The 12,540-nt window shown below is 42.1% G+C and overlaps 1 protein-coding gene across 1 annotated transcript; it reads left to right on the forward strand.

Annotated features, from left to right (window-relative positions):
* Nucleotides 1-3,923: 3,923 nt before the first annotated feature.
* Nucleotides 3,924-4,868, forward strand: LOC113407936 (olfactory receptor 6F1-like). Its single transcript, XM_029913233.1, has one exon. It carries the CDS (start codon nt 3,924-3,926, stop codon nt 4,866-4,868), a length of 945 nt encoding a protein of 314 aa, XP_029769093.1.
* The last annotated feature ends 7,672 nt before the right edge of the window (nt 4,869-12,540 follow it).

Here is a 12,540-nt window from a genome sequence, read left to right on the forward strand (position 1 = left end):
AACTGATGTCTACCTCAGTTCAGGGAGCAATGTCCTCTGTACAATGCAGCAGAAGTACCTAGAGTAGTAGGGTGGGTTATAGGTTGTTTCTTAAGCATTTGGCATTGTGCCGTGTTTGGAACATGATTCCTAACTAGTTAGGCTATTGTTCTGGTCTAACCCAGGCTGTAGGGGTTTGACTGAAAGCTGAGCCCAGGGGAGATGAGTGGAAGAGGAGGGTTGTTATATGAAAGGGAAACTGGGAAGCAATTTTACTGTATTTCTGGGAAGCTGTTTCTTTGTTGTTTGTCTCCACCTGTTTGCCTGGCTTGTCTTTTAGATTGTAAGCTTTCTGGAATAGGGACGGTCTTCTAAGCTATGTCTGTGCAGCACCCAGCACAATGTGGTCCCACCCCTAGCTGGGACCTTAAGGTTCTACCTGAAGACATACAATAAATAATCAACATAATTTATAATTTCCAGTGTCAGTTCCTTGTTCCTGAGAATCTGGGGTGGGGTTTTCTAAAAGGCCTATTTAGGACTGTCTTGGAAAGGAAGAATTCCATTTTGTCAAAAAAAATCTGAAGGTTTCAAATTTTGTTTTGTTCTGATATGGAGAGAACACGAGACGTTTCAAAATTGATGGCAGAAAAAATAGAAGATTAAGAAACCCAGCACACAACAGCCAGGTGGTTCGGGCAGTCACCTGGGTCATGGGAGATTCATATGGACATCCCAGCTGAGGTTGATTCAGAGGAGGGTCTCAAACCTGGGCCTTGTATAGCCTAGGTAATTGCCTGTACTACTAGACTATACAGTTGGCCTTTTCTGTTTGTTCTCATGTTGTTCAGAAATTCCATCCTGGACCTAACAACGCATCCAGACGAAATTTTTGATGAAACTGATATGTTTCTGTGAAAGATTTCAGTTTAAACAAAATGATATTTTTCAAATGTGGCTTAGGAAGAGAAGTCCTATTGACTTTCAGTGGGACTTGTGATTCTAGGTCACTTAGGTATTTTTAAAAGTCCCAGGCTTTTTGCTGAGCAGCAAGCAAGGTTATTTTCAAGGTGAGCCAAATCCTGAGGCTTTCTCACAGGTGGGTGAAGTGGGGTTGATGGGCTAGACTGGCAACAGCAGAAAGATGCCTTTGGGTCAGCCACCCCACTGGCTCCTGATGGGCCTTAGAGGAATGAGGAGTGCAACTCTTATCTCTACTGAGGAGGCTGAAAGTTGCACAAGGACAGCACAGTGTTGAGTAGCACCTGCTTCCCTTCCCTTATCTTATCTTTAACCTGGGTTCTAAGTATTACAGCTGGGATTTTAAAAAGAGCCCTAAAGTGCCAAAATCCCTTAGAAATTCAGCCTGGAATCTTGTCCCTTGTATTTCACCAGTGAAGCGAGTTCAAGCAAGAGCCAGGTCTACCAGGTGCAGTGTCAAATCCCACAATCCCACAGCCCAGAAAAATATCTTCCAAGTGTTTTAGGAGATGTGGGCAGAGGTTCAGGGCTGTGGATTTGCAGATAGTCTATTGGTATTCTCAAAGGGTAGGATATTAGGCGCTGCACATTTGCACATCAAAAAGAGTATTCAACATGTTTAAATGCCTTATGATCCCTCATGTCTTGACAAATGGACCTCATGGCTGGGACAGAAATAGAAAACCAAACCAGCGTGCAGGAGTTCATCCTCCTGGTTTTTTTCGGCACTTGATATTTTTGGATTTCCATTGTAGTGGTGTTTTCAGTTATGTACTTTCTAACAATTTGTAGGGAATGTGTCTGACATAGCCATAATGTAGACCCACCCATGGCTCCACACCCCCATGTACTTCTTCCTCGGCAATCTCTCCTTCCCGGAGATATGGTAATTGATGGTCTGTGTTCCCAAAGCCCTTGGTGTAATGTTCGGGAGAAGCCAAACCATCTCTTTCACCACCTGCATCCTGCAGCTATATTTTGTATTCTCTCTGGGCTCTACAGAATTTCCCATCCTGGCTGTCATGGCCTATGATCGCTATTTGGCCATATGCCATACATTGTGCTACAGCTGTCTCATGAACAGCACCTTCTCTGCTTAACTTACCTTTGGCTCTTGGCTGATGGATTCCTGTCTATCTCTGTGCTGGCATTTCTAATAACCGGGTTGTCCTTCTGTGGCCCTAACATTATCAATCCCTTCTTTATTGACATAGATTCCTGGATAACACTCTCCTGCACTGACACAAGACTCGTCGAGCTGACAACTTTCATCATCTCATACAGTGTCCTCCATATCTCGTGTGATAAGCAGCAATAAACAGGAAATCATTGCCTGAAAACTGGTGAAAATTAAACAATTTGGGGGGTTGGAGAGGAGACACTTTCCATGAAAATTTTTGTTTAGTTTAAAAGCCAATATTTTCTGTTGAAAACAAGTTTTGATGGGAAATTTTCAGCCAAAACTACTTGGCATCCAGAAATAATTGATCATCCAATTGCTTTCACTGAGAGTATGATCTAGCGCATAGGGCAGTGAACTGGGAGTCAGGACACGTGGATTGTTTTCCCACCTCTACCTTCAACTTGCTGTGTGTGACTTTGGGTGAATTACTTGATATCTGTGTGCATCTGTTTCCCCATCCACCCTTTGTCTATTTAAAATGTAATCTCATTAGGGAAAGGTCTTTCTTTTACTCTATGTTTCTACAGTACTCTAATGGCCCCCTGATCTCAGCTGAGGTCTCTAGGAGTCACTGAAATATAAATAGAGGAGAGATTCAGGAAGCTGGGCAGGATGATAACTAATATCTGAAAAAGAAATATTGTAAGATTTTCAATAGCACCTAAGTTCTAGGTGGATTGGCACCTAGTGGACTTTTTAAGCAAGTTACGTGAATGATAAATGTGTCAACAGCCTTAAAAAATAAATCTTACAGGAATGTTGATGCTTCTCACCATATTTAGCAATCACCTGAACATTGTTGGAAGGTTAACAATTATACAAGTGTTGAAACAAACTTGTGTTATTTTGCCGTAAGGTTCATATGAGTGTTTGGGTTTGTTTAGATGGAGAGTTAGTGCACAGCAAGTTGGGCTGTTAATCTACAGCACACACTAGGGCTACGTCTACACTGCTCAACACTTTCAGCAGCATGTAGGGGTTACCACAGTGAAGAGGAAGCTGATCCACACTGCAGTGTGTAGCTACATGTGGGAGTGAAAGACTCTGTCAGGAGGGAGATTTCAGAGTACTTTACTGGGCCAGGGAAAGGCTCCAGAGGTGGGGAGGCAATGAGACACTACACTGCTAAAAATGGCACTGTGCACGGGGGAGACACAGCTTAGGGAAGTAGAGAGCTGTGTAAGGTACCTACTTTGGTAAATGTCCACAGGGTTCAGGCATGTTTTTCCTCTACTTGCCTAAGCAGTGCCTCACCATATACACAGCTATTTATACCCATGCTACTGGGGCGAGCTGTGTATGTATCCTATATGCCTTCAAAAGAAGTGTCATGTCTTTACTCTACTTGCCAATGCAGTGTCTCACCATCTACACAGCTATTATTACCCATGCTAGGGGGGCAAGCTGTGTATACACTGTTTGCCATACACACGGTCAAAAGAAGTGTGCAGTGTAGATATGCTTTAAGTTTCCGTGTGAATCTTGCTGCTTCCCACTAACAGTTGCTTAGTGTGCTTTGATTTACTGTAATTTAAAACAGGAGTAGTTTGATGGGAACTTTTTAGTGAGTGGTAACAGTGCCCACACTGACACACACTGCACTGTAGATTCACACTTTGGCTTGCCACACACTGACACTTCATCTAGACAGGGCCGTTGACATGCATTACAACAGGGTAAGGTGTTACAGTCCTGCGCTTGAACATTCAAGTTTGTGTAGTATCTAACTGAGTTCAGCATTTTAACTGCTTGCCTCCAATGTTCTCTTATTTCTTGGCAGATGGACCTCATGACCAGTAGAGAAACAGAAAACCAAACAAGTGTGCAAGAGTTCATCTTACTGGGCTTTCCTGGCACTTGGTATTTCCGGATGTCCCTTGTTGTGCTGTTTTCTGTGATGTACATGCTAACGATCCTAGGGAATGTGTCCATCATAGCTTTAGTGTGGACCCACCCACAGTTCCACACCCCCATGTACTTCTTCCTCTGCAATCTCTCCTTCCTGGAGATCTGGTTCACCACAGCATGTGTCCCCAAGGCTATTGGTGTCATGCTAGGGACAAGCCAAACTATCTCTTTCACTGTCTGCCTCCTGCAATTGTTCTTTTCCCTCTCCATGGGTTCTACAGAATGTTTCCTCCTGGCTGTCATGGCCTATGACCGCTATTTGGCCATATGCCACCCATTGCGCTACAGCTCCCTCATGAACAGCACCATCACTGTTTGGCTGGCCCTTATCTCTTGGCTGTGTGGTTTCCTGGCTATCTCTGTGCTGGCATCTCTAATAGCCAGGTTGTCTTTCTGTGGCCCTAACATCATCAATCATTTCGTTTGTGACATAGATTCCTGGATAGCACTCTCCTGCACTGACACAAGCCTCATTGAACTGGCAGCATTCATTATCTCAATCATTGTTGTCGTGGTCTCATGCGCGATAACACTGGTCTCCTACTTTTACATCATCTCCACCATCTTGAGAATCCCATCAGCCCAAGGCCGGCAAAAGGCCTTTTCCACTTGCTGTGCCCATCTCACTGTTGTGACTATCTGGTACGGCTCCATCACTTTTCTGTATGTCAAGCCTTCTGCACAAAGCTCATTGGATTTGAATAAAACAATCAACATCTTTAGCACTGTTGTAACTCCGATATTAAACCCTTTCATTTACACTTTAAGAAACAAAGAGGTGAAGGAAGCCCTGGCAAAGGCATTCAGTAGGATGTGAAGTCATTTTCAAACAAGCTGGATTTAGTAGAAATTTAGTCAAAAGGACCAAAACATTCCTGAAGGTCATGAATATAGTAGAAAATTTGGAAAAAGGGTTGATGCAGAGAATTTCAAAGGGCAACCAACTCCTTTTTTCTTAAAATGGGAGTCAGACACCTAAATCCTCCCTTAAATCCTAATCTACTTTCTTTGTGCAGGTGATCATGTCTTTGCTTTTTAGCTTTCCTCATTTGCAGTAATAAACTGCTACTTTTTTCTTGGATGAGATCAAGTAATTGACTGTTGTCCACTGATCTGATCTTGGAAGGTTTATAGTTTGGGTAAAATATAATCTAGCTGTAATGTGAAGCACAGGATATACAAATATTTAATACAAAATATATGTATTAAAAGTAGGCTGGCTCTAGGTTTTAATCATTAATTGTTAAGGGGTTACAGTGAGGCCTAGCAGAAGTTGGAGTTGGCATAAGATAGCGTGAGAGTTATGAGTGCTTGACTGAAGGTTATGGAATCATACTAGCTTGACCTAAGGTTATAAAATGTAGCAATATGTATCTTGTAATAGTTAGCAATGCATTTGGGGTGAAATAGGTAAACCATAAAGGAACAGATAGTAGCATCTTAGTGGCTTTTTGCAACAAGAGCTAACTGCATTGAGCTTCAAAACTATTGGGAAAGGGACTGGTGCAGATGCTCGTATTACTGTTGAAAAGGTAATTAGGGTGAATTGGAACACCATGTATGGACAACTGGAACCCTAAAATTGGTATCCTGGATTACCAAATAGGAATAGGGGGCTGAGATTTGACTTGATCAGATATTGTCCCAGATGTATGTGGGAAGAATGAAAAAAGGAGTACAAAAATGTATCAAACTTGTTCCTAGCTGGGACACTGGAATTATGCTATGGGACAACCGGGTAGGAAACATGGCCCAGCTCTTTCCTCTTGGGGTGACTTCCACATACTTTTTCTTCCATCTTTCTTTCTAAGGGTTTCCATAAAGTTGTAAGTATGCACAATGTAATATTGCAAGTATCAAAAATACACCCCACTCTGGTCATGAGCTGGTCACACCTTGAATGGTGGGAGATTCTGGCCACTGCTTTTATTCACTTAGATCTGCCTGGCATTTTTCCAAGAAAGAGTATTTCCTTTGAAAATATTTGGCCTTTTTTAGTTGAAATTGTCAACATTGTCAACATTTTTTATGACAAGAAATCATGCATTTTTAATGTATTGTTTGAAGAAGTGATCAAAGATATCTCAGCATGGATATTGAAAAAATATTCAGTATATGAAATTTTTCAGACAATATTGCCATATATAGTAACATATATAAAAGATATATTATATATTTATAACATATATTATTTATGTAAGCTGGTTTAAGGGGTCTGATGAAAAAGGTAGCTAAGCTTGTTGATGAGTAGATGATAGATGGGGAAGACAGGACTGCGCTCCCCTCACCAGTACAAGGGGGGAAGGTATTGACACTTGTGAATGGGTGAACCCTTGGGGATGGAAGGCTGACTCATCACCTCACTACACTCAAGCATCTTCAGACCTGCAATGACTCATGAAAGTACGTGGGTTTCTCCACATGATGGAGCCAACTAGTGTTGATAAACTCAGACTCGTGAATCCAGAAAAATCCACCCTGAGGGTAGTGTTATTTGCAGGTTGTATAGTGTTACTGATGTATCCTGTCCATATCAATCTTCTCCTTCCCATTATGTACTTCCTGTCTCTTTCCCCATAGAAATAAAGTATACCTTGGTTGGTGGTTTATAAGTTATGGAGGTGTCAGAAGAGTATATATTTGAGGTATCAGGCCAGTCATAGGGATAAACTCCAGGTTGGGGATAGTCAAAACCACATAGGGAGGTAAGGTAGGGTTCCTGAATACTATAACAGTCAGTTGGAGACACCACCCATTAGGGGCTAAGAACCCAGGCCATTGAAACCCACTATAGCCAAATCAGAGCGACATCAGGTAAGTGCTCCTTTTGATGATTATTTGCCCTTAGGGGCACAGTGACCCATGAAACCACCTTACATAGATATTTATCTTTCAGACATATATGTCTAAAAAGATATAAATATAGATATATATCAAAGGTGTATTTCGGACAAATGTATACGTGGCAATTGTATCTGAAAGTTTCCGTGTACCAATTTTTTTTTCAATATCCAATCAGATACGTTTTTTGATCAGAGAGAGAGAGACTTTTGGCTTTTAAAATACTTTAAATAAATATCAGTACAGAAACACAGAAAAGAAAAAAATATATAAATTCCACAGCAGTTGGCCACCCCAACAGTTCATTTATAATAGCCCAGTGCTGCATAAATTGTTTCAAATCGCTTATAAGAGTACAATATCTAAACTCCAAATGAAGACACAAAACCCCTAAACATCTAAAATAATAATAAAAATAATACATTTGCAACCCCAGTACCAATAAATTACTATCATCTACTTTTATAATGGACATCTTTGCTTGACCCAAACTAAAGTTTTCAAGGCATACAACAGATCTCTTTGTGAACCTATACTTAACAGTAAAATAAATACAGTAGGAGAAAAATCAAGGGATAATAACTTAAAAATACCCTGAAGTAAAACAAATAATGTCTTGCACCTGGAACAAGTAGGAAACATGAAAAAAAAAAAGTCTCCTTCATGTCGGACCTGACATGGATACCTGCAGAGTCAAATGATGCACAAACATTTTCATGGCTATAGCCTCATGAAGAACTGATCATTGGAGATCATCCTTCCTTTCTGCAATTGGAGGCTTGTATACAGTTCACCAGGATGAATGGAGTCCGCCACCAGAAGCTGTCTCCTCCATACTGTATTGGGATAATCAACAAGCATTCAAAAATGATGAATCTTTACTTCAAACATATACAATGACTTATGGCCTAAGGAATTAAAAGTAAGTTCAGAAGATCCATTGAAGGCAAGCAAACTGCCAGGCTTCACAACATCCCAATCCACAATGGAAGCAACAGGCAAGAAAATAGAAACATTAGCGTAATCAGGAATTTGTATAATCAAGGAGGCAAATGTCCAGACTGACAATATTGCCCCTAGGAAGGACGGATTCCACCAGTGATAAAAACCAAGAAATTCAGTGAACCAAATGAAAACCAAGCTTGACAACCAAGATATCTGCTGAGACGCATGCAAAATTAGTAAAATCAATTAAATGAACCAGTTTTGTTACACCTGTTGCAATAAAGGAAGAGACAAGACTCCTAGAAACAAGACTAGGAATCCTCACAAGAAGGTTTTAAGCAAGTGGTTCAGCAAGCAGTCCTGGGAACTCCAGCCTATCCAGAAGCATCAGCTTAAAAAATCTCCAAGCACTAAAAAGGCTTTAATTAGAAAAGTTAACACCTCAAAACTGAGGTAACCAGGGTCAACCAGAAAAGTTCCTGAGCAAAAGCCAAACTCCCCACCTGCCAAAGAAAAGCAAAGGGCAGTTGCTTCCAAGAAACAGGCTCATCCCCAAGCAACAGCTGTTGCAGCAACTGTACCCAAAAAGTAGAGATTCTGCTCAAAGGATTAGTGAGACCTTGACCCCTTTCCACATCGGCAGATACAAAATACTCTGCCTCAGCCAGTGACGGCCATCCCAGAAAAAGTCCAAAAGAACCTTGTGAACTTTTTCCAATGTTTCAAAATGAAATATTTCATTTCAAAATGTCAATTCAAAATGAAAAAAGTTCAGTGTAAAGTGACATTTGACTGGGTTCTAGTGCCAGCAATACACTTGTTAATTGTGGGACCTCAAACAAGCCACATCCTCTTCCCGTGCCTCAGTTTCTCCATCTTGAAATGGAGAAAATGACACCAGCTGAAATTTGTTGGGAATGGAATTTCCATTCCATACAAACTCCAGAAATGTCCTTTCATCCCAAATCAGAACCAAACATTAAAATTTACTTATTTTTTTTCTAAAATATTTCATTTCAGAATCATCAAAATTACCTCATTGAAACAAAATGGTTTTATAAGATTCAAATGTCTCTTGTTGCTTTTATCATTATATTACATTATGTTATACATTATAGTATAATATATGCAATATATATAAATTATAATATAACATAAAATTCAAATGATAAATTTAAATTAACCATTTTGACCAAATTGAAACAAATTGTTTTGCTAATTTCCCTTAAAAAAATCAATACGTTCCCAAGAAAAATGTTTATTTCATTGGACTTGCAGTTTCCAATTGAACACAGTTCCACTGACAAGTTTTCAAAAAGCTGTAATATTAACCTGCTTTGTAAAGTGCTTTCAGATCTATGTATGTATGTATGTAAAATCTATGACCCTTTGATTTAGAATTTTGCACCTGACACCAAAATGGGGGGACACGAGGAGGAGTTTAGCCATTTTGTGAATTTAGTCCTCCTTCTCCTTGTTTTTGTCAAAATTCCTGAAATTCAAAACATCTGGGGGGGGGGGGCGGGGAGAAGAGGAGGGTGAAAATAAAACAAAATGTTTTATTTTGTTTCAATTCTTTTTTTTCCTATTCACCAATTTTTTTAAAAATGTCATTTCTCGTTTCACCTGAAATGATTTTTATATTATTTTTCAAAATTGCCAATGAATTGAAAAATCCATTATTCAACCAGATCTATTTGTTACTTCAGTTAATGTTTAGCATTCAACCTGTTACTCACGCAAGTAGCCTTTAATCATGCACGGTGTTCATTTGATTTCAAAAGAACTATTAGGGTGAATTAGGTTTAGCAAGATCAGACACAATGAAATGAAAAATGAGAGCTGGTAGCCTTTGTGATTTTTGGGGAGTTCTAAAACATCTCTAAGGGTTTTACAGACCTTTTTTTGCATTTTAATATTGTGACAGAGTCAGACCAGACGGCTACAGGAGAGGGCAGGAAGGAAGGTATATTAGCCTCAGCCTGTTGGGATCTGGAAGTGGGCGGGCAGAGCCTGCTCACTGCAAAATGACCTCCCCCAGCCTAAGGGATCCATCCTCTTTGGAACCCCTTTTCAGGTAGTTGAAACCAGCTATCAAGTTCCCCCTCATTCTTCTCGTCTGCAGACTAAACAATCCCAGTTCCTTCAGCCTCTCCTCATAAGTCATATGCTCCAGCCCCCTAATCATTTTTGTTGACCTCCGCTGGACTCTTTCCAATTTTTCCACATCCTTCTTGTAGTGTGGGGCCCAAAACTGGGCACAGTACTCCAGATGAGGCCTCACCAATTTCAAATAGAGGGGAATGTTCACGTCCCTCGATCTGCTGGCAATGCCCCAACTTAATCAGCCCCGAATGCCATTAGTCTTCTTGGCAAAAAGGGCACACTATTGACTCATATCCAGCTTCTCATCCACTGTAACTCCTAGGTCCTTTTCTGCAGAACTGCTGCCTAGCCATTCGGTCCCTAGTATGTAGTAGTGCATGGGATTTTTCCATCCTAAGTGCAGGACTCTGCACTTGTCCTTGTTGAACCTCATCAGATTTATTTTGGCCCAACCCTCTAATTTCTCTAGGTCCCTCTGTATCCTATCCCTACCCTCCAGCGTATCTACCACTCCTCCCAGTTTAGTGTCATCTGCAAACTTGCTGAGGGTGCAGTCCACACCATCCTCCAGATCATTAATGAAGTATATTGAACAAAACCGGCCCCAGGACTGACCCTTGGGGCACTCTGCTTGATACCAGCTACCAACTAGACATGGAGCCCTTGATCACTACCCATTGAGCCTGATGATCTAGTCAGCTTTCTATCCACCTTATAGTCCATTCATCCAGCCCATACTTCTTTAACTTGCTGGCAAGAATACTGTGGGAGACCGTATCAAAAGTTTTGCTAAAGTCAAGGAATAACATGTCCACTGCTTTCCCCTCATCCACAGAGCCAGTTATCTCATCAGAGAAGGCAATTAGGTTAGTCAGGCATGACTTGCCCTTAGTGAATCCATGCTGACTGTTCCTGATCACTGTCCTCTCCTCAAAGTGCTTCAGAATTGATTCCTTGAGGACCTGCTCCATGATTTTTCCAGGGACTGAGGTGAGGCTGACTGGCCTGTAGTTCCCTGGATCCTCCTTCTTCCCTTTTTTAAAGATGGTCACTACATTAGCCTTTTTCCAGTCATCCGGGACCTCCCCCGATCACCATGAATTTTCAAAGATAATGGCCAATGGCTCTGCAATCACATCCACCAACTCCTTTAGTACTCTTGGATGCAGTGCATCCGACCCCATGGACTTGTGCTTGTCCAGCTTTTCTAAATAGTCCTGAACCACTTCTTTCTCCACAGAGGGCTGGTCACCTTCTCCCCATTCTGTGCTTCCCAGTGCAGCAGTCTGGGAGCTGACCTTGTTTGTGAAGACAGAGGCAAAAAAAGCTTTGAGTACATTAGCTTTTTCCACATCCTCTGTCACTAGGTTGCCTCCCTCATTCAGTAAGGGGCCCACACTTTCCTTGACTTTCTTCTTGTTGCTAACATACCTGAAGAAACCCTTCTTGTTACTCTTGACATCTCTTGCTAGCTGCAACTCCAAGTGTGATTTGGCCTTCCTGATTTCACTCCTGCATTCCTGAGCAATATTGTTATACTCCTCCCTGGTCATTTGTCCAATCTTCCACTTCTTGTAAGCTACTTTTTTGTGTTTAAGATCAGCAAGGATTTCACTGTTAAGCCAAGCTGGTCGCCTGCCATATTTACGATTCTTTCTACACATCAGGATGGTTTGTTCCTGCAACCTCAATAAGGATTCTTTAAATACAGCCAGGTCTCCTGGACTCCTTTCCCCCTCATGTTATTCTCCCAGGGGATCCTGCCCATCAGTTTCCTCAGGGAGTCAAAGTCTGCTTTTCTAAAGTCCAGGGTCTGTATTCTGCTGCTCTCCTTTCTTCCTTGTATCTGGATCCTGAACTCAACTATCTCATGGTCACTGCCTCCCAGATTCCCATCCACCTTTTTGCTTCCCCTACTAATTATTCCTGGTTTGTGAGCAGCAGGTCACAAACCCACTGCTCCTCAAAGGTGTCAAGGGAGCCAGCGGATGCTGCCCAGAGGAACTCTGCCCAGATGCGTGAGACCAGGGAGGAGCGGAAATAGGCCCCACAGTCGCAGAGCACCTCCTCGTCTAGCATCTTCCTCCTGGTGTTATAGATGGCTACTTTGGCTAGGGCCAGGTGGAGGTTAACAAGGAGGTCTCATGACTTAGTGGGGCCACGGATAGGGTGTGCAAATATAAACAAGTGTGGGGAGAAATGCAGCGAGACCCTCAGCAGGAGGTTCTGGAGGAGCCAGAATAGGGGCTGCAACCTGCTGCACTCCAGATACACGTGCACCAGGATCTCCTTCATGCCACAAAAGGGGCAGGTGTCCGGGATGGGGGTGAACTGCGCCAAGAACACACCTGTGCTCAGGGCTCCATGAAGGAGCCACCAACAGATATCCCCAGTGGGCTTTGGGACCAGGGAGGAATATAGGCTGGCCCACCAGGGTTCCTCACCCTCCAGAGGTTGTAGGAGGTCCCACCACTTTGTGACGGGATGGGACGTGAGGTTGAGGACATGAAGAGTGTGGAGCAAAAGAGTGTACAGACGTTTCCTTGGTGCGGTCCGGAAACGAGCCGGCTGCAATTTGTGCAGCTGGCTCATGGTGA

This window comes from Terrapene carolina, unplaced genomic scaffold (genome assembly GCF_002925995.2).
Source record: "Terrapene carolina triunguis isolate 2854851 unplaced genomic scaffold, T_m_triunguis-2.0 Scaffold550, whole genome shotgun sequence".
In the NCBI taxonomy this organism is placed as follows: Eukaryota; Metazoa; Chordata; order Testudines; family Emydidae; genus Terrapene; species Terrapene triunguis.